Source organism: Oreochromis niloticus, linkage group LG3, assembly GCF_001858045.2.
Source record: "Oreochromis niloticus isolate F11D_XX linkage group LG3, O_niloticus_UMD_NMBU, whole genome shotgun sequence".
NCBI lineage: Eukaryota > Metazoa > Chordata > Actinopteri > Cichliformes > Cichlidae > Oreochromis > Oreochromis niloticus.
This window is the reverse complement of record NC_031967.2, coordinates 82,770,344-82,789,572: the sequence shown is the minus strand read 5'-3', so window position 1 is coordinate 82,789,572 and position 19,229 is coordinate 82,770,344. Positions and strand designations below refer to the sequence as shown.

Sequence of the window (19,229 nt, the reverse complement as noted above, 5' to 3'; positions counted from 1 at the left end):
TCTAAGCATCCCAAAAACTATTCAGAAAAGTATAAAATCAAACATGACTTTTAAAAACAGCAGTATAAGTTTTTAAGGCCTACAAGTGAAAAACTACATTTTCCGCGAAAGTCATGTCACTTCCGGCAGGCAATCCGGTCGTAAAGTCTGACGTCACTAGCCATGTCTGGGCCTAAACTCTGCTGCAGGTCCATATATCAAACGATCACTATGGCATTACTGAGAGTTGAAAAACTGTCTAAAATCTTTCATCTTTAATAAAATGATCAGCGTTCTGCTCTACCAGGTGTAACAATTGAGTTTAACATCCAGGCATCCATGAAAATGGAATTTATGACATTTAATGGAGTTAGAAGTTAGCAGGAAGTTAGCTCGCTAGCTTCTATCTAAATACAATATATCATGTCCTGACTGCGGGGTTTTGGAAACAAATTAAAACGTACAGCTCTGCTATAACTTCCAACATAAATGAAGACAGAAAACTAAACAGCAGTGACGTTTGTAGGGTTACTGAAGTTTGGCTAGCTGGTATACAATGATGTGCTACGTGACCACTAGCGACACAGCTATGTTAGCATAATATAAACAAGCTAACTTTTTTCCCAATCGATAAAAGTTAACGTGAGTGTTCTCGGTGGTCAGGAACAAATGTAATCACATGGCAGGATGCTGTAAAAGGACTAAACTTCAGTCACGAGAACAACTGAGATAATCCATCCACAATACGAGGTTAGTCATTCATATACTGCTGCATGGGCTGGTTTTAAAAACTTAGCTTAAATAAATGATTAGCGGTAATAAAAGCCGAGGGAGGTCAACAGTGATCACTGACTGTTTTAGGAGCTTTTTGAGATTAAATAGAAGAAAATACAAAACATTAAATATGTTAACAACACAAAAGCCATATAAAACGCAGACTACTTAGGCCCAGAAGTAGGATTCATCATGTCATCACTTAACGACCGGATGGCGGACATGCGATCGTTTGCGCTGACGTCTATTTCAACGTGGGAATTGTTACAAACAGCTGATCAGATCGGCAAAGTGTGTTTCTGGAATATTATGTTTTTGTTGCTGCAAGTGCTTTTTATGCAATTTTTGCAAAGCTATATGTCGAATGAAACCGTCACCTAGGACAAGCTGATGGCATAAGATATAAGTACAACTCCTCGGGTTTCATATGCAAAAACTTTTGATGTGCTAGCTTACGTGGTTGCAGTTCTACAGGGGTTTAAAAATAGTTAGGCAAAACAGAGCGTGCCTGCTCTGACTGCTTTTAAATAGAGATGGCACGGTACCATTTTTTTATGTCCGACACCGATATCATAAATTTGGATATCGGACGATACCATATTCTGGTAAGTTAAAGAGTAAGCAACCTAACTACTAGGGTTGCAAACTCCCAGCAAAAACTAAAATAAAATAAAATAGGGAACCACCCTCAACCTCATGATGCTTAATCGACGTAATCAACTTTAATTTGATGCAGTGTGAAAAAATGCTCAGAAATAAATTATTTTTCAAGAATAATTAAATAGATTCAACATTTTTCTTCAACAGAATTGCAGACTGCCCAGATGGTACCTTCCGAAAGGAAAAAGTACTATAGCTTACTAGGGTATATCAGACTTAATAGTTACTATATACAGTAATGGACTTCTATACATTTTACATCAGATTAAAACTTTGGGTGTAAGATTCAGATAATTATTTATTAAAAGCTAGACATAAGTGTCTTTGTGCACCCCCCCCCCTTTTTTTTTTTCCTGTTAATGCCCTATTGGCCCCCCTGGCTAAACTTTGCTAGACCCGCCCCTGCACAGTTACCATCCGTCATCCGTAAATAAATTCTAACAAGCTTAAACGTGCTGCTGTTGTTCAGCCGCTGGTTTCCTCTTTCTGGCGCGTAGTGGGCGATGAACAAACAAGAGAGACGGACTCGCGACAGAAAAGCCGATCAGCTGATCATTGATCAGTTTCACGTTTGAAGTAGCAGCAGGAGAGGGAGAGAGAGAGAGAGAAGGCAGTCGTTCCATATATCGGTTGTTAAGCATAACACTTGAATGCTTTACAAACATTCAGAGATGAACGTACACACTTGCTTTACTTCTCTCTGGGATAACTTCCTCGGAGATGAAATGCTGGTTTGGTAGCGAGGCTCCAAATACTCAACCAGACCGCCGAGAGGTCTCGCACGCCACATCCACTCGATCATGTGATGCATACTGCTCCGACATGCTACGTTTATGAGCCGAGTTAAGCCATGTCACAAGTTTTTTTAATATTTAATGGATCGGATTACGTTTTTTATTTCTCTCCGATATCCAATCCAGTAATTTAGGTCAGTATCGGACCGATACTGATACGTAATAACGGATCGGTCCATCTCTAGTGAGTATGGAGTCATGTGACTCCATGGTTAGGATTTGTCTATTCTTCATTTTGATTCTTTGTCATGTTGTTTTTTAGTTTTTATTTCATGTTTCTTAGTTATTCTTTTGCAGTTCTGTGATTTTCTAACCTTTAGGTTTTTTTCTTCTTCCCTCCCTTGTGTGGTCCCAATATGAATTTTAATTCTACCAAATCCTTGGGGGGATACTCCCACTGGGTTTAAATCTGGGACTCTCGGCCATTTGACCTTAGAACTGAAGAAGCTTCTCGGATGAGAGGTGAAACGTCTTCAAGCAACTCAAAGAAGTCCAGACGCTTTTCTTTTTTTTTTTTTATAATTTTTTATTTTTCAATAGACATTTAGAAACAGACCTTCATAACATATACATCACATGGGGATACTTCTTGCATCTGTTGTCTGCCCTTATTGCCGAAATAATATTTTAGTTCATATCCTGTTTATAAGAAGAAAAAAGAAAAAGAAAAAAAAACAAACAAGCAAACAAACAAACAAAAAAAAACTTACAACCATAACAATAATTGAAAGAAACAGACAGAGAGAAAAAAAAAAAAAAAAAAAAAAAAAAAAAAAAAAAAAAGAAGAGGAAAAAAAATAAAAATAAATATGTACTGATAGGGAGTGATCTTACTCTTACATACTCTCATACTTCATAACTACTGGTTTGTGAAAGTAAAATCTGGCCTATGAGGCGTGACATATTTGACCCATTTTTCCCAATATAATGTAAATTTATCCAATTTATGATTAACAAAAGCTGTTATCTTTTCCATTTTATAAATGTCCATTGTGATGTCCATCCATAGATTTATAGTTGGGCTCTCCGATGATAGCCATTTTCTGGTAATACCCTTTTTACAGGCCACCAGCAAAATATTTACTAAATGTTTATCGCTTTTCGGCCATTCCTGAGGTACGTGTCCAAAAAACATAGTCTTACTCTCAAGGGGTATTTCACATTGGAAAATGTACTGTAGAGCGTTGTGTATTTCTCTCCAATAGTCCCTCAGAACAGAGCAATCCCAAAAAATATGGTAGTGGTTTGCACTTTGATTTCCACAGTTTCTCCAACAGACAGGGGGGTTATTATCATAATGAGACTTCTGGGAGGGTGTTATAAAATACCTAATTAGGCTCTTCCAGCCAAATTCCCTCCATTTTTGGGAGCTTGTACACATCCATTGATACTTCCATATTGCCGTCCATTCTTCTTCAGATATATTTATCCCTCCTTCCTTCTCCCATTTTATTTTAATATATGAAGTTGAATGTAATGTCAAGTCCAAAAGACCCTTATACAGACATGAGACAATTCTATCGATAGTTTCTGACTTATAGCTTTTTATAAACAAATCAATCAAATGTGTGCCCGTCTTTGTTGCATTTTTCATCTTTATATCAACATAATGCCGTAGCTGCAGATATCGGTAGAAGTCTTGTTTTTCTAGTAAATATGTCCTTTTAAGGATTTCAAAACTAAGCAGTTTTCCATCTTTCATTATACTACATAGGTCTGTAATACCCTTAGCTATCCAATCCTTGAAACTAGAATCCAATTTATTGGGTATGAACTCTGAGTCATAAGCACACCATTTAAGAGCTATAATGTTAGCCTCTAGTTTATGTTCCTTTATAACAGTTTTCCATGTTTTTAGGGTCTGTTTCACCCATGGGTTATCCATGTTATTTATGTAAGTTTGTAAATTATTATCAGCTAAAATTGCCTGGATGGGAATAGGCAACATTTTTTCCTCAAGGTTTTTCCATTGGGCAGTGTATGACGGGTTACACCAGCATATCACTGCTCTCATCTGCGCTGCAAAATAGTAATATCTGAGATAAGGCAAGCCCCATCCTCCCTTTTGCTTAGCCAGCTGTAGAGTTTTGAGGCGAATCCTTGGTCTTTTACCTTGCCATACAGACGCTTTTCTTTGCAAACTCCTTTGACTACCAAATCTATATTTATCCTTAGCCAGCAGTGCCAGGGATCCCTCAGTGCTGCCTCAGGTCCGCTGTTTCTCATAGATCTCAGTCTGTAATGATAGTTGGATAAATATCTGCTGTATCACAAATAATGATAGAAATGATAAAGTAAATGAGTTATTACCAGCTTTTTCAAATGCTATCTGCTCTACATCATCATCATGATTTCAAGAGGAATCTAATCTGTCACCATGCCTGTTCACTGAGAGATGAGGAGCTTTATGACAGCGCTGTCTGTGATGATACGAGGGGGATGATTTATGATGGTCCATTTTATGTCTCATGTCTTTTCAGATTGAGATTAAAGCACTGCTTGCTTTGCTTGTCCAGACAGAGCCCCAAACTTTGTACTCCATGGTACATCCTCACCACTCCAGCTAGGGGTGGGCGGTATAAACAGTATACGGTAGAAACAATATAAATTTGGCCAGCTAAGAGATTTTGACTATACAGGGAGTGCAGAATTATTAGGCAAGTTGTATTTTTGAGGAATAATTTTATTATTGAACAACAACCATGTTCTCAATGAACCCAAAAAACTCATTAATATCAAAGCTGAATGTTTTTGGAAGTAGTTTTTAGTTTGTTTTTAGTTTTAGCTATTTTAGGGGAATATCTGTGTGTGCAGGTGACTATTACTGTGCATAATTATTAGGCAACTTAACAAAAAACAAATATATACCCATTTCAATTATTTATTTTTACCAGTGAAACCAATATAACATCTCCACATTCACAAATATACATTTCTGACATTCAAAAACAAAACAAAAACAAATCAGCGACCAATATAGCCACCTTTCTTTGCAAGGACACTCAAAAGCCTGCCATCCATGGATCCTGTCAGTGTTTTGATCTGTTCACCATCAACATTGCGTGCAGCAGCAACCACAGCCTCCCAGACACTGTTCAGAGAGGTGTACTGTTTTCCCTCCTTGTAAATCTCACATTTGATGATGGACCACAGGTTCTCAATGGGGTTCAGATCAGGTGAACAAGGAGGCCATGTCATTAGTTTTTCTTCTTTTATACCCTTTCTTGCCAGCCACGCTGTGGAGTACTTGGACGCGTGTGATGGAGCATTGTCCTGCATGAAAATCATGTTTTTCTTGAAGGATGCAGACTTCTTCCTGTACCACTGCTTGAAGAAGGTGTCTTCCAGAAACTGGCAGTAGGACTGGGAGTTGAGCTTGACTCCATCCTCAACCCGAAAAGGCCCCACAAGCTCATCTTTGATGATACCAGCCCAAACCAGTACTCCACCTCCACCTTGCTGGCGTCTGAGTCGGACTGGAGCTCTCTGCCCTTTACCAATCCAGCCACGGGCCCATCAAGACTCACTCTCATTTCATCAGTCCATAAAACCTTAGAAAAATCAGTCTTGAGATATTTCTTGGCCCAGTCTTGACGTTTCAGCTTGTGTGTCTTGTTCAGTGGTGGTCGTCTTTCAGCCTTTCTTACCTTGGCCATGTCTCTGAGTATTGCACACCTTGTGCTTTTGGGCACTCCAGTGATGTTGCAGCTCTGAAATATGGCCAAACTGGTGACAAGTGGCATCTTGGCAGCTGCACGCTTGACTTTTCTCAGTTCATGGGCAGTTATTTTGCGCCTTGGTTTTTCCACACGCTTCTTGCGACCCTGTTGACTATTTTGAATGAAACGCTTGATTGTTCGATGATCACGCTTCAGAAGCTTTGCAATTTTAAGACTGCTGCATCCCTCTGCAAGATATCTCACTATTTTTGACTTTTCTGAGCCTGTCAAGTCCTTCTTTTGACCCATTTTGCCAAAGGAAAGGAAGTTGCCTAATAATTATGCACACCTGATATAAGGTGTTGATGTCATTAGACCACACCCCTTCTCATTACAGAGATGCACATCACCTAATATGCTTAATTGGTAGTAGGCTTTCGAGCCTATACAGCTTGGAGTAAGACAACATGCATGAAGAGGATGATGTGGACAAAATACTCATTTGCCTAATAATTCTGCACTCCCTGTATGCTCTACTGCGATAGTGCATGTTTATGGTGTCATCATCAGGCCGTGCCCATTTTGGTCGAAAGCACTGTAGCAGCTGCAAACAACATCATCTGCAAATTATGCCGGGCGACAGTAATAGCAAAGAGATAAAGCATTTTGGAATATGCAAAAAGCTAAAACTGCACTTCCTCCAGTTCTGTACCATTGATTCATTAATGCTGAATTTTTTCGCAACTGCTCTATTCCCATGTTGTTGAAGTATATGAATGACTAACCTTGTATTGTGGATTGATTATCTCAGTTGTTCTCCTGACTCAAGTTTGGTCTGTTTATAGCATCCTGCCATGCGATTGCATTTGTCCCTAACCACCAGAAACCCTCACGTTAACGTTAGTGTTCCTCCTTCAGCTTCACTGTGCTAATGTTATGCTAACATAGTTGCTTTGCTAGAGATCACATAGGACCAATGTTCCCTCTAAGCTGCGCACGTGCGCAATTGCGCATTGCTGGCACGGTGTCTGCGCACAGAAAATCTGCGTTGCGCACACAAAAAATCTAACCTGAATTGAAATTAAAATTAATGCTTTAACAATTCTGTTTTGCAGTGTTAGTCAGTAAGTGACTGGCTGCTCCCATACGGGATTAGAACGATGCCACCTTATCCCATAGTCCAGCCAATAATGCGTATATAGTAGCCAATCAACGTCGTTGACAGGCTATGACAGCGTCCTTATGTGCCGACACCGGTGTTTTAGCTAGCAAAGCGGCGTGGCTGATGTGGAGAGAAGCCACATTAATGACAACGTGTACAACCATTGGAGATGTGAGCAGGACAGACGGAACAATTGACGAAAACGTGTGGACTTTATACCAGTTTTTAAATTGTGTTGATAGGCCACGTAAAACCAGAGTTATGATAAAAATATCTGCAATGTTTGGTTTTCTTCCTGAATAGTGTCGTTGTTTATATTTACTGCGGGAAGAAACGGTAAAAACGGCGTTTTATAAGAAAAAATGCTCAAAGCACTCTCTGCCTGTGAGCAAAAACAAACCCCACCTCCCTCTTCCTTTCCTATTCGTCCAAAAAAAAGTACCATGTCGACCAATCAAAAAATGATATGGCAAGGTGGCATCTAGTTGTTAAGAAACGGGGGGAAGTTTTAGGAGTGACGGCGGTGTTTTGAGATGTGAGAGATTTGAGATATTTAGCGCAAATCTTGTGTAGTTAGTGTGTAGTGTAGTCAATAGTTTTGTTGTGTGTGTCAGAACAATGAGGCGACTGCTGAATGTTACAGGTGTTACAGCAGTGATACATCTCCTGTTGTCAGGCCTGCAGGTATCAGGCTGTTGTTCTCCTTTATCTCATAGTGGACAGAAATTATTTTTGGAGTGGCACAAACAATTTGTGTGGCATCAGATTTGATGCAGAACAGCTGATTGTTCTGTAAATAGTTTGAAATGTTTATTTAAAAAATGCCTTGGCTGCATTTAAAAAAAATAGCTGCAAAAAACCTTGTTGTTTGCCAAACTGAGTTACTTTTTTGAAGAAGTAACTATATAATTAATTGCCCAGCATTGGTCATTATATACTGTATTTGGCAGACAGAGTTACAGGACTCTCTCCCAGACCACAGACTCATACTCATGACTAGATTTTTTTTTTTAAATTTTCATTGTAAGTGGGCTAAAGCAGTTTAAAAGTAGTGTAACATAAATGTAAATGCTGTAATTTGATTATTTTAATAAACCATGTAACTTGGATGGATTAGATGCCGGTGTGACCGAAGTGCACACGTCTGATGGCGCTCACAGTGGTCCAAGGGATCGCTCACGGAGTTTGCGTGTTCGCTCACACACGTGAAAAATTAGAGGGAACATTGCATAGGACATAATTATGTATCATTTATATCATTATACATCATTATATATCAGCTAGTCAAACTTCAGTAGCAAACATCACTGCTGTTTAGTTTTCTCTCTTGATTTATGTTGGAAGTGACAGTCAGAACATAGTATATCATGTTTAGGTGGAAACTAGTGAGCTAACGTCCTGCTAACTTCTAACTCTGTTAAATTTAATAAATTCTGTTTTCATGGATGCCTGGATGTTAAACTTAATAGTTACACCTGGTAAAACAGCAACGCTGATCGTTTTATTAAAGATGAAAGAGTTTAGACCTTTTTCTAACTCTCAGTGATGCCGCAGTCTTTGTTTGAGTTTGGGACCTGAAGAGGCAGAGTTTTGAACCCAGATTACTCCGTGGGGGTCCTGACTATGGTAGCCGTAATGCTCCGGCAATCCATCAAGCGGTGCGGCTTCATAGCTTACCAAAGTCATACTAAAAAAATTTTTGGACAGATTTCTGCACGCCATGTACTATATAAAATCGGTTCATGGTTAGTAAGCACAACCAGAATTCATACTAATGTAAAAATGAAATTAATTAAAAGCAGTAAAGGTCAGATTGACATAGGAAGAACTTCATGTTCTTCCGCTGGGTTGAATCAGTGTGAGGGATGAGGAGCTCTGCTGCCTCAGCAGTCAGGACTGTGATGGTAGTGCATGATAGAGAGCAGTTTGTTCAGTGACCTCTGACCCTCACTGGCTCAAGACATTCTAAATAATTCACCACAGTGCTGCAAGCAAACCTGTTTATCCTGCACAAAACTACCCAGGATTTTCATGTATTAATGGAAGAACATAAGTGAAATAAGTATACCTTTGTTTTGCACGACATTTCACAATATGAAAGTACATCACATAAAGATAGGGCTGCCACAAACCATTATTTTGATAGTTGACTAGTCACTAATCGGAAGATTAGTTACACTAATCAGATCATGCATCCTTTGGACGTACAACGTGCACCAGCATGCATCTGCTCTAATATATCTATCATTAGCTTAGAGCTTTAAGTGTTTAAGATATGCGCTATCTAAAAATAAAGACAAGATGATAGTTTGTTGAATTTAAATGAAATTTGCAGATTGTTTCAGTGATTGTTTAATAAACTCGGCCGTCTACTCTTTGCTATCTAAAATATAACAGGACATTCTCGAGCATCTCACAATTCTGATAATCAGTTGTCTGCTTGACGTTTATTCAGCTGTGTAAAAACTATAACTTTAATCTCAGCCAAAGCGATTTACTCAGGAACAAATAAAATCCTGAAAAAATTTTTTTTAAGTTATTTAAGTGACTTATATATCATTTTTAACCTGAGTAGCGAAAGACGGCGGTTGGGTTGAAAACAATTTGGAGTCGGGTGTTCTCACCGGCTCTAGTGAGCCTTGCCCCCGGCTAGTTATCGAGCAGGTGAGTAACAGACGTCTCCAAAAACGTCAGAGTGCTTTTGAAAATATGTGGTGTCTTGATAAACTGAGCAGATATTTGAGGTTTACACAGTTACATTCTCGCCTGAAAATATGTTAAACATTTATTTCATGACCCAGAAAGAATAATAAAAGTAGTAAAACTAACTAGCTGCCGCCATGGTTAGAAACTGGGCAGGACCGTGATGGGTCGCGCTATGAATTCTGGGACACAGCTTCTTCTTCTTCAGGGTTTAATGGCAGCTGGCATTCTTGTACATGCAGTGCTGCCATCTTCTGTTTCTATCTGTTATTACACTCTTAGATCTTACTACTTATTCCTGCGAGATCTTACAAAACTTCAAATGACGCTTCGACTATTAGTCGTCGACGATTTTCATAGTCGACGTAATTGTGACTAGTCAGCTAATCATAGCAGCCCTGCATACAGATGATTCAAATCCTGACTTCTTTATACCTCCAGTTTATGACATCACACTAAGCGATCCTTTCCTTTAAATCTGAGCTCTCTTCTTCCTCTCATGTCCTTCTCTCTTGTCTTTCTCCATCTCTGAGTGAAGTTAGCGCTCTTTCTTTCCTCTCTTTGAAATAGAGCAGCTGGACCTTTAACTGTAACACACTGTGAGACAAACTGCACACAAACAGTTTGTGTGTTTGCTGATGTTTGTTGTGCTCATAGAAACACTGCATTTGAAATGACCTGACATATAATAAACCGTTACTCCCTTTATGCTCGCTCCTCTTCAGCACAGCTAGCTAGATGCTGATGTAGTGTGACTTATTGCCCCGCCCACTTTTACCACTTAAGCACAGTAACAAAGTATCTGTACTTTGGTAATGCCCACCTCTGTTGATGAATCATACAGGATTTATGCACAGTTTTTTGCACACGTATAAGAGAATGAAGCTCGTGCACCAGGGGTGTCAAACTCCAGGTCTCGAGGGCCAGTGTCCTGCAGGTTTTATATCTCACCTTGGGTCAACACACATGAATCAAATGATTATTTTATTACCAGGCCTCTGGGGAACTTCAAGACATCTTGAGGAGGTTACTTAGCTATTTAAATCAGCTGTGTTAGATCAAGGACATGTCTAAAACCTGCAGAACACCGGCCCTCGAGGCCTGAGTTGGCCACCCCTGTAGTACACCCTCACACTTTCTCTGACCCTCAGTGACCTCTGACCTTTGGTGACCTCCTGTTGCAGGTGTGTGTGGGCAGCTGCTGTCTGCACCGACTGTTTCTAAAGGTGAGTTGATGAAGTGAAAACAATCAGTGAGACTCCAAAAAGAACACAAATACATTTACTCTGTGTATCTGTCTGCCCTTCAGTCTCGCTGAGTGTATGGCCACCTTCAACAAAGTTCTTCACTGGTAATAGTGTAGGAGTTCTTTCTTGTGATGATGATGATGGAAAAACAGTTGATGGATGGACAGTGAAGAGGACCAGAGCAGGAGTCACTGAGATGTGTGGAGCAGCTGCAGGCCTTGTTCTTAAAAATTCTCTGTGTCAACTCGAGTTGAGTAACCCCTCTGATGGAGCTTACTTCTGTGAAAGCTCATCTGGACAGCGTAGTGATGAAGTCAACATCATTGTTTCAGGTACCGTTGCTCCAGCTGTGTCTGTATGACTCTGTGTTGGTGGAAGTCTGTCTCTGTATCACTCTGTTTGTGTCTCTGTTGGTCAGCTGGTTCCCTGATCCTGGACATCCCTTCATCTCCTGTGTGGACAGGAAGTAATGTGACTCTGCTCTGTCAATCCAAAGAGGGTAAACAGAGGAACTCTGATTTCAATAAAAATGGTGAAAGAATTGGATTTGGTCCTGAAGGAACGTTGACTCTCATTAATGTTCAGAAGTCTCATGAAGGTCTCTACTCGTGCTCAGCTGGTGTTGATAAGAAGTCTCCTGAATTCAGACTGACAGTCAGAGGTCAGTTCAATGATCTTTCTTATTCAACCTCTTTTCCTTGACTTTAGTAGAAATGTCATAGAGATCAATGAAAGGTGGCAGGTTATATCTTACTTTATCGATACATGTTCTGTTAATGTATTCAGGTCATATAAACCAGAGCAGCCAGAGAAACTTATCCCATCATTACAAAGGTTGGAATATTAGAGAAGGAACAAAGAAGTCCATCTTCACTGTGGTGGCACAAAACCTCTATTTGACTTTAAAACACTGCTGAATTTACTAAAGAGACTCCGTGTCAGGTTGTGACTGACAGATGTGAACATTAGTTTCTTTTCAGGCCCATGTTTCTCTTTCAAGAGGAGAATATTTGAATGAATCACACAAATGTGAGTCACTAAGGTTTTAAGTGTACACCTTACTGTAAATTGCACTGAAGAAACCACAGAGAAAAGCGCATCTTATTGCTGCTGTGATAAATGCAGGGAGTCTTGCAGTCATGTGTGTGAGGGGAGTACAGGAGAGGACTCAGGACGCAGCCATGTAGAGCTGCTGTACTGAGAGACTCAGAAAATAGTGGACAATGTATTCAAGCAATTTGGCAGTGAATATGCAAAAGTTTAATCAGGTAGAAACACTCGATCCAGTCGTCTGCAGTTGATCCTGATCTAAATCATTTATTCTATAATGCTGATTTCTGTCAGCGGTCTTGGGATGAATATGAGAGAAAAAGATGTATACGCCCAGACCGTCACTGCACTCCTCTCCATCCTGTGCCTGATAAAGTCCATAAATAAAGACTTTCATGACAGATAGTCTCAGTGTATCCTCAGTGTAACCTGAAGATCCTTTCTTTAGTCTTTCAAGAATTCAGACAGCTCTGTCTATCAGTGAGGAAGCTTCCACAGACTACTGGAACTGATGAACTGACCAGATAATAAACTGACTGAACCATCCTTATCACATTGTTCCTGCAGATCCTCCTCCTACTACTGTAAAAGATCCTTCTTCTACCCCTAAAGCAATCACTCAGTCTTCCAGAACATCAACCCCCCAAAGTACCAGTAAAAAAGACCCTGAAAATACAAATAAAAAAAACCCTCCTGCTAACAATAAATCAAAAAGGAAAGATGAGGAGGATGAGTGGGACTGGCTCCCATCCTCTGACCTTCCTCTCACAGTCTCCATCATGTCAGGTCTGGTTTCTGTGGTTTTCCTGGTTCTGGTTTGAGTTCTGCTTTGGAGGAAGCTAAAAGGTAAGACGTGTGCCAGCTGAGTCACAGAGCACATACATGTGTGTGTAAGGAAAGTTCAAAGGTCACCTGATCCAAGCTGAAATCACTGATGTTTGTCTCTGAACAGGAAAGTGGGGACACTCACTGCCTTATGGAGGACCTTCATCCTACTGTCTCTGATTGGCTGCTGTTCTGTGACATCATTGCCCCCCCCCCCCCCCCCCCGAAGCTCCAGTAACCAGTTGGGGTTTTCTCTGTATTTATTATTGTGCTATCTACTGTACAATATAAAGCGCCTTGAGGTGACTTTTGTTGTGATTTGGCGCGATATAAATAAAATGAATTGAATTGAATTGAATTGAATTGAACCAGTATAAAAGGAGGGGGTGTGTCTTCAGAGTTTCAGCTTTGCTGTTGTATCTTTACTGCCGGGCCTGGGATTTTACATGTTTGGTCTTATTTGTGGTTTTTATTAAAAGTGCTTTTAAGTAAAATATTTTGGGATGTTTAAAGGTTTTCCTGCAGCTCTGCAATGACTTGTATTTTCAGACATGACAGCCATAACTAAGTGTGTATTACACTGCTTCTCTTTTGTAATAATAAACTAGTAAAGTTTCTCACCACAAACATATTCATGTCTGAGTCTTTGTTCAAGACTGCTTGAGAACAGCTGGTCTCCAAGCACAGCACCATGACAGGGTTGTAGTCAGTAGAAAAACAGAAGATGTTTCTAAACATCAGTGGGATGATATGTGATTAAGACTGATAAATGGATATTAATCCAGCCGCTGACGACGCCCACAGTGCCTCAGCTCACCATCATGTTGCCTGTAAAATGTTTTAAAGTTAATGTTACAAAGATTCTTGTTTTTTCCTGCCCCTTTTCCCCTCGCTCTCCCTCACCTCACCAGACTTACATTGTTTCCATTTCTCTCCTTTGAAAGGCTCAAGTTTGCCCTCAATTGCACTCACCTGGCACACATTATATAAGGACTGCACACACTTACAGATCACTCTTTCTGCTTTCACATGAGGCAGCAGCTAAGAGTTTAGCCATGTGTGTCTCCCATTAAGTTACGCTACCTTACCTTCTTAATGTGTTGATGTTGGGAAATGAGGAGGACTGAATAAAATAAAAAAAAACAAACACACATTCTAAATATGATACTCACTAAAATAATTTTCGTTTAACTTTCACTGATCTTTTCATTTTAAAATGTCCTAAGTTAAGTAGTTCACACTAGAAGTCAGGGACATTGCAGCTGCCATTCCATCTTTGTACCAGTAGGTGTCGGTGTTAAACCACAGTTTGCTCTTTTGTTGGCAGTGTCCAGGTGTGACAGTGGGATACGTGATAACAGTTTGATAACAGAATATGTGAGACGTGTTTGGGAAAAGTTGGTGCACAGCTGTAATACTGTCAAGTAACGAAAGACTGCATAAGTATGAGGAGGAGTAGATAATGGTGACAAGCCCCGCCTCCCTGTCTAACCGTTCCTCTCCTGTTTATAGGACACAGTTGCTGTGACCCGTACCAGTAAATCAAAAAAGTAAAATCATCACGCTGCCATGAATAACTCTGTACCACAATAACAATAATTTTATATTAGTGTCATGACGATCTGAGAAATCTTAAATGATGACTTTAATTTACTGCAATGCTGCTTTTATATCTCCAGCTTCTTTACTTTGATATTTAATCAGTTCTCTAAATGATATTCTTTTTCTTTTTTACAGGCATTTTGTATTCTTTGAACATCTACCACTTATTTTTATGTTTTCTACTAAATGTTTGATCTTTGAATTTGTATCACACAAAGTTACAATGTTATTAGATGCTTTATTATTAAGATATTTGGGTTATATACGGACTCACAGTGCAGTTCCATGGTGTGGATGAGTTTTTCTTTTGTGTCTTTACTGGATCCAGCTGTTGTGTGTATGCAACATAAGAATCTGTCTCCTTATGTCGTTCATCTCTGTCCCACTGAAGTTAATACCCAGATCACATCTGTCTGCATGAACCTGGAAATCCACCATCCTAATAGTCTCGTGTCTTCTGTCCACTGAACATCAAACAGTACTGGGAGCATCTCTGCTGTGCACACTGATCACCATCATCATGGATTCATTGCTGAAACTCATGAACAGTGATTGGTTGGATTCTGTGTAGATCAGGACATAACTGTAGTATGATCAGCGTTGCCTGTATTATACATGACCTAAAGCCCCATCTTTCCTTTATTGAAATAATGTGAAATCTACTACAGCATCACACTTCCATCTGCAGATGATCAAGCTTGATTTGAACTTTCTTTTTTTTTAAAGAGGTTCCTGTTTGAGCATTCTGTGAGGAGCTTGCATGTCCTCCCACAGTCCACAGATATGCATCTGAGGTTAACTGCTGAGTGTAAATGAGCTGCGTGGATAATTGTGGCTCTGAGTGAAAAAGTTCCACTGATCGCTTTGTGAATCAGACTCTTCAGTTCACTTCAGAGAGGACAGTACAGATGAATGTCATGAGACCTTTGCACACACAGTAATGAAGCATTTTTTCTGCCCTCATTCATTCTTTTCATAGTCAATGAGAGTCAGAGAACTGTGATTTATTGTCAATATTTAAAGTTTTATCCATCCATCCATTCGCTTCTGCTTATCATTTTCAAGTTTTATTTAATCTTTTAATCACTCTTTTGAACTTGTTAGTGCTACAGGAGACAGTCTTCTTTTGCTCTTTCCTCTGTTCTTCTTCATCACCTGCTTTGCTGCTTCTGAAACAGCGTGAGAAACAGAACAAGTGCTCACCAACAAATCTGTACGTCCTCCACTCAGCAGCACTTCATCACCCCTCAGTATCACTCCTCTACACTCAGCTCTGTGTCATCATTACAGGACAGAGGTCACTTCCTGCAGGAGTCTGTGTGACTACCTGACAGTCAATATGAGACCAGCCTGAGATCAGCTGCTGACTCTGTAACTGCTCCAATATCTACTCCATGTTTGAGGTGGGTGTTATTCTGGCGCCCCCCGTGTGCGGCAGCCTGTTACAGCAGCTCTGCTCATTCTGAGTTTCTTTCTTTCTTATCTTTTCTTGTCGTAATTTTTTATAACTAACGTATTAGTAATTAGACTTTGCAACCATGTTCTACCGTTTTGTGTTAGTTCTGGTCGTTTTTCTTAGTTTTTTTCTACTTTTTTCACCCGTGTCTGGGGACCCAGAGCAGGGATCCTTTGTTTACAGTAAGGATCAGCTGTTAGCGCTCCGTCCCGCAGCGGTACTGCCAGCGGACAGACCCGACATTCCCAGCGAGCTGAGGAGGAAAAGACGGGGGTGTCGTGCTGGGAAGGAGCGCCGTCGCCCGAAAAGGAGACGTTATTGACCATCTCTTCCTTCTGTAATTATTGGAAATGTAAGATCTTTGCCCAATAAGATGGATGAGCTCACGTCGCTAACCTGGTCACAGAGGGAGTACCGGCAATGTAGCATCATGATGCTAACGGAGTCGTGGCTAACACCGCTAACTCCGGACACGAGCGTGACACTACCGGGATTCCAGCTGCTGCGAGCGGACAGGACGAGAGAGAGCGGTAAGAGGAAAGGCGGGGGACTGGCAGTGTTTGTGAATGACAGATGGTGTAACCCCGGGCACATCACTGTGAAAGAACAACTCTGCAGCAGAGACATTGAGCTGTTAGCCGTTAGCATGCGTCCGTACTACCTGCCCCGGGAATTCTTGAATGTTATCGCGATAACAGCGTATGTCCCCCCCTCGGCCAACGCGGATGCAGCCTGTGACACTCTCCACTCTGTGGTCAGCAGACTGCAAACACAATCTCCGAGAGCCCTCTTCATAATATCAGGGGACTTTAATCATGCCTCACTGGACTCCACACTGCCCACCTTCACCCAGTATGTGACCTGCCCAACCAGAGACAATAAAACACTGGACTTACTGTATGCCAATGCATAAGAGGCATACAGTTCATCACCTCTCCCTCCCCTGGGCAGATCTGATCATAACCTGGTGCACCTTGTCCCTGTGTATGAGCCCTTAGTGCGCAGGGAGCCACCAGCCACCCGCACAGTGCAGAGATGGTCGGAGGAGAGCGAGGAGGCTCTTAAGGATTGTTTTGAGTCCACTGTGTGGGAGGTGATCTGTGATGACCACGGAGAGGACATCGACAGCCTTACTACATGCATTACTGACTATATTAATTTCTGTGTGGATAACACCGTACCTACCAGGACTGTACGGTGTTTCTCTAACAACAAACCTTGGATTACCCCATAATTAAAGCTGTCCTCAAGCAGAAGAGGAGGGCCTTCAAATCCAAAGACAAAGAGGAGTTGAAAAGGGTGCAGAGAGAGCTGAGGGGACTGATAAGGAATGGGAAGGACAGCTACAGGCAGAAGACGGAGAACCAGCTTCAACAAAATAACGTTGGTGAAGTCTGGAGAGGCCTCAGAACCATCTCAGGCCACAAACATCAGAACTCTCTGCCTGGGAGGGATGTGAGGTGGGCAAATGAACTGAATCATTTCTTCAACAGATTTGATTCAGCCATGAGGCAGTCTCCAACATCGGCTGCAGACTCACCCACCCCCACTGCTGCTGTTCCACCTCTGACACCTCAGACACTTCACACCTCCTCTATTCACCCTGCTCACTCCTCCCCACCCCCAACAACAGCATCCAGTACACACTCAACACAAGGCTCCAGCCTGTCTCTCTCAACCACCCAGGTTCGGAGGGAACTGAGGAGGATTAAAGCCAAGAAGGCAGCGGGTCCAGATGGCATCAGCTCGAGGGTCGTCAGGTCCTGCGCGAACCAACTGTGTGGGGTGATGGAGCACCTCTTCAACCTGAGCCTGAGGCTGGGAAGAGTCCCACAGCTCTGGAAAACCTCCTGTGTTGTTCCAGTGCCAAAGACTTCACGCCCCAAGGACCTCAACAGCTACAGGCCGGTGGCTCTGACATCCCACCTGATGAAGACCCTGGAGCGGTTGGTCCTGGCTCAGCTTCGGCGCCTTGTGAGCTCATCACTGGACCCACTTCAGTTTGCCTACCAGCCTGGCATTGGAGCGGATGATGCCGTCATTCACCTCCTACATCGTTCCCTCGCTCACCTGGAGACCGCTGGGAGCACTGTGAGAATCATGTTCTTTGATTTCTCCAGTGCCTTTAACACCATTCTTCCCTCGGTTCTGAAGGACAAGCTGGAGAACTCTGGAGTGGACCATCACCTCACTACCTGGATTTTGGACTACCTCACCGACCGACCACAGTATGTGAGGACTCAGGGCTGTGTGTCGGACAGGGTCGTCTGCAGTACGGGGGCCCCACAGGGAACGGTTCTGGCTCCGTTCCTCTTCACCATCTACACTGCAGACTTCTCCCACAACTCCACCCAGTGCTTCCTGCAGAAGTTCTCTGATGACTCTGCTATAGTCGGCCTCATCACTGATGGGGACGACAAGGAGTACAGAGAACTGACCCAAGACTTTGTGGACTGGTGCCAGCTGAGCTACCTCCAGATCAATGCCAGTAAAACCAAGGAGCTGGTGGTAGACTTCCGCAGGCACAAGCATCCTCCACTGCAACCACTGAACATCCAAGGTATGGACATTGAGGCTGTGGACAGCTACAGGTACCTTGGTGTTCATCTGAACAGCAAACTGGACTGGACTCATAATTCAGACGCCCTCTACAGGAAAGGGCAGAGCAGGCTGAACCTGCTGCGGAGACTCAGGTCGTTTGGAGTATAGGGCTTTGGAGTTGACGTCACGCCGCAATGCATTGTGGGAGCGCAGCACCATTTTCGGGGTCTATGAATCAAAACAAACGCACTGTTGGAACGACGATTACAAGATGCTTAAAAGCAGCTCAAAAGAGAATGGACTGTATGGAGACCGATTGCGTCCAGAGGCGAAGCGGCGGTACCTGCAGAAATAGCGTGCATTGGAAATGTGGACCCGTATGAAATACGGCTGTGGAGTAGAAACCCTGAAGACCAACCACTATTGATGTAGCCTGACATATTTTCGTACCTTGTCTGTGGAATCAGCGCGTACAAGTCGTCATTCAAACAAAGGTAAGTCAGCTCGAGTACTGCGAGTAAAATGCGTTTGATTTTCCCCTGAACATTCAGATTAGTGCAGCATAAATTCATTCATGAGGGGGAAATTACAGTGAGAACATGTGGAGGCTGTTAGAGGGATAACATAGTGAGTTCAGTGCATTGATGTGACATTGTCCTGAAGGATTTAGTTATTCTTTATGGTTAAAGAAATTGCAATGATTTATTCATATTTATTGTAAATAATTCTAATTATACATCTTGCTTCAATATTTGTATCTTGTGTCACTAAAAATAC

At 41.7% G+C, this 19,229-nt stretch overlaps 1 protein-coding gene across 3 annotated transcripts in view; it reads left to right on the top strand.

Moving 5' to 3' along the window:
* The window catches only part of LOC100699891 (CMRF35-like molecule 1), a 62,884-nt gene extending 49,812 nt beyond the window's left edge, over window positions 1–13,072 (top strand). For 2 of the 3 annotated variants that reach the window (XM_019357268.2, XM_019357267.2), the window contains exons 5-7: window positions 11,397–11,639; window positions 12,596–12,874; window positions 12,981–13,072. In XM_019357268.2, coding sequence (XP_019212813.1) covers window positions 11,397–11,639; window positions 12,596–12,849 — 497 coding nt within the window. In that variant the 3' untranslated portion in view covers window positions 12,850–12,874; window positions 12,981–13,072. Of the gene's footprint in view, window positions 1–10,915; window positions 10,958–11,040; window positions 11,311–11,396; window positions 11,640–12,595; window positions 12,875–12,980 lie in introns of all 3 variants that reach the window. The other variant, XM_005465221.4, reaches the window with a different exon arrangement.
* The last annotated feature ends 6,157 nt before the right edge of the window (window positions 13,073–19,229 follow it).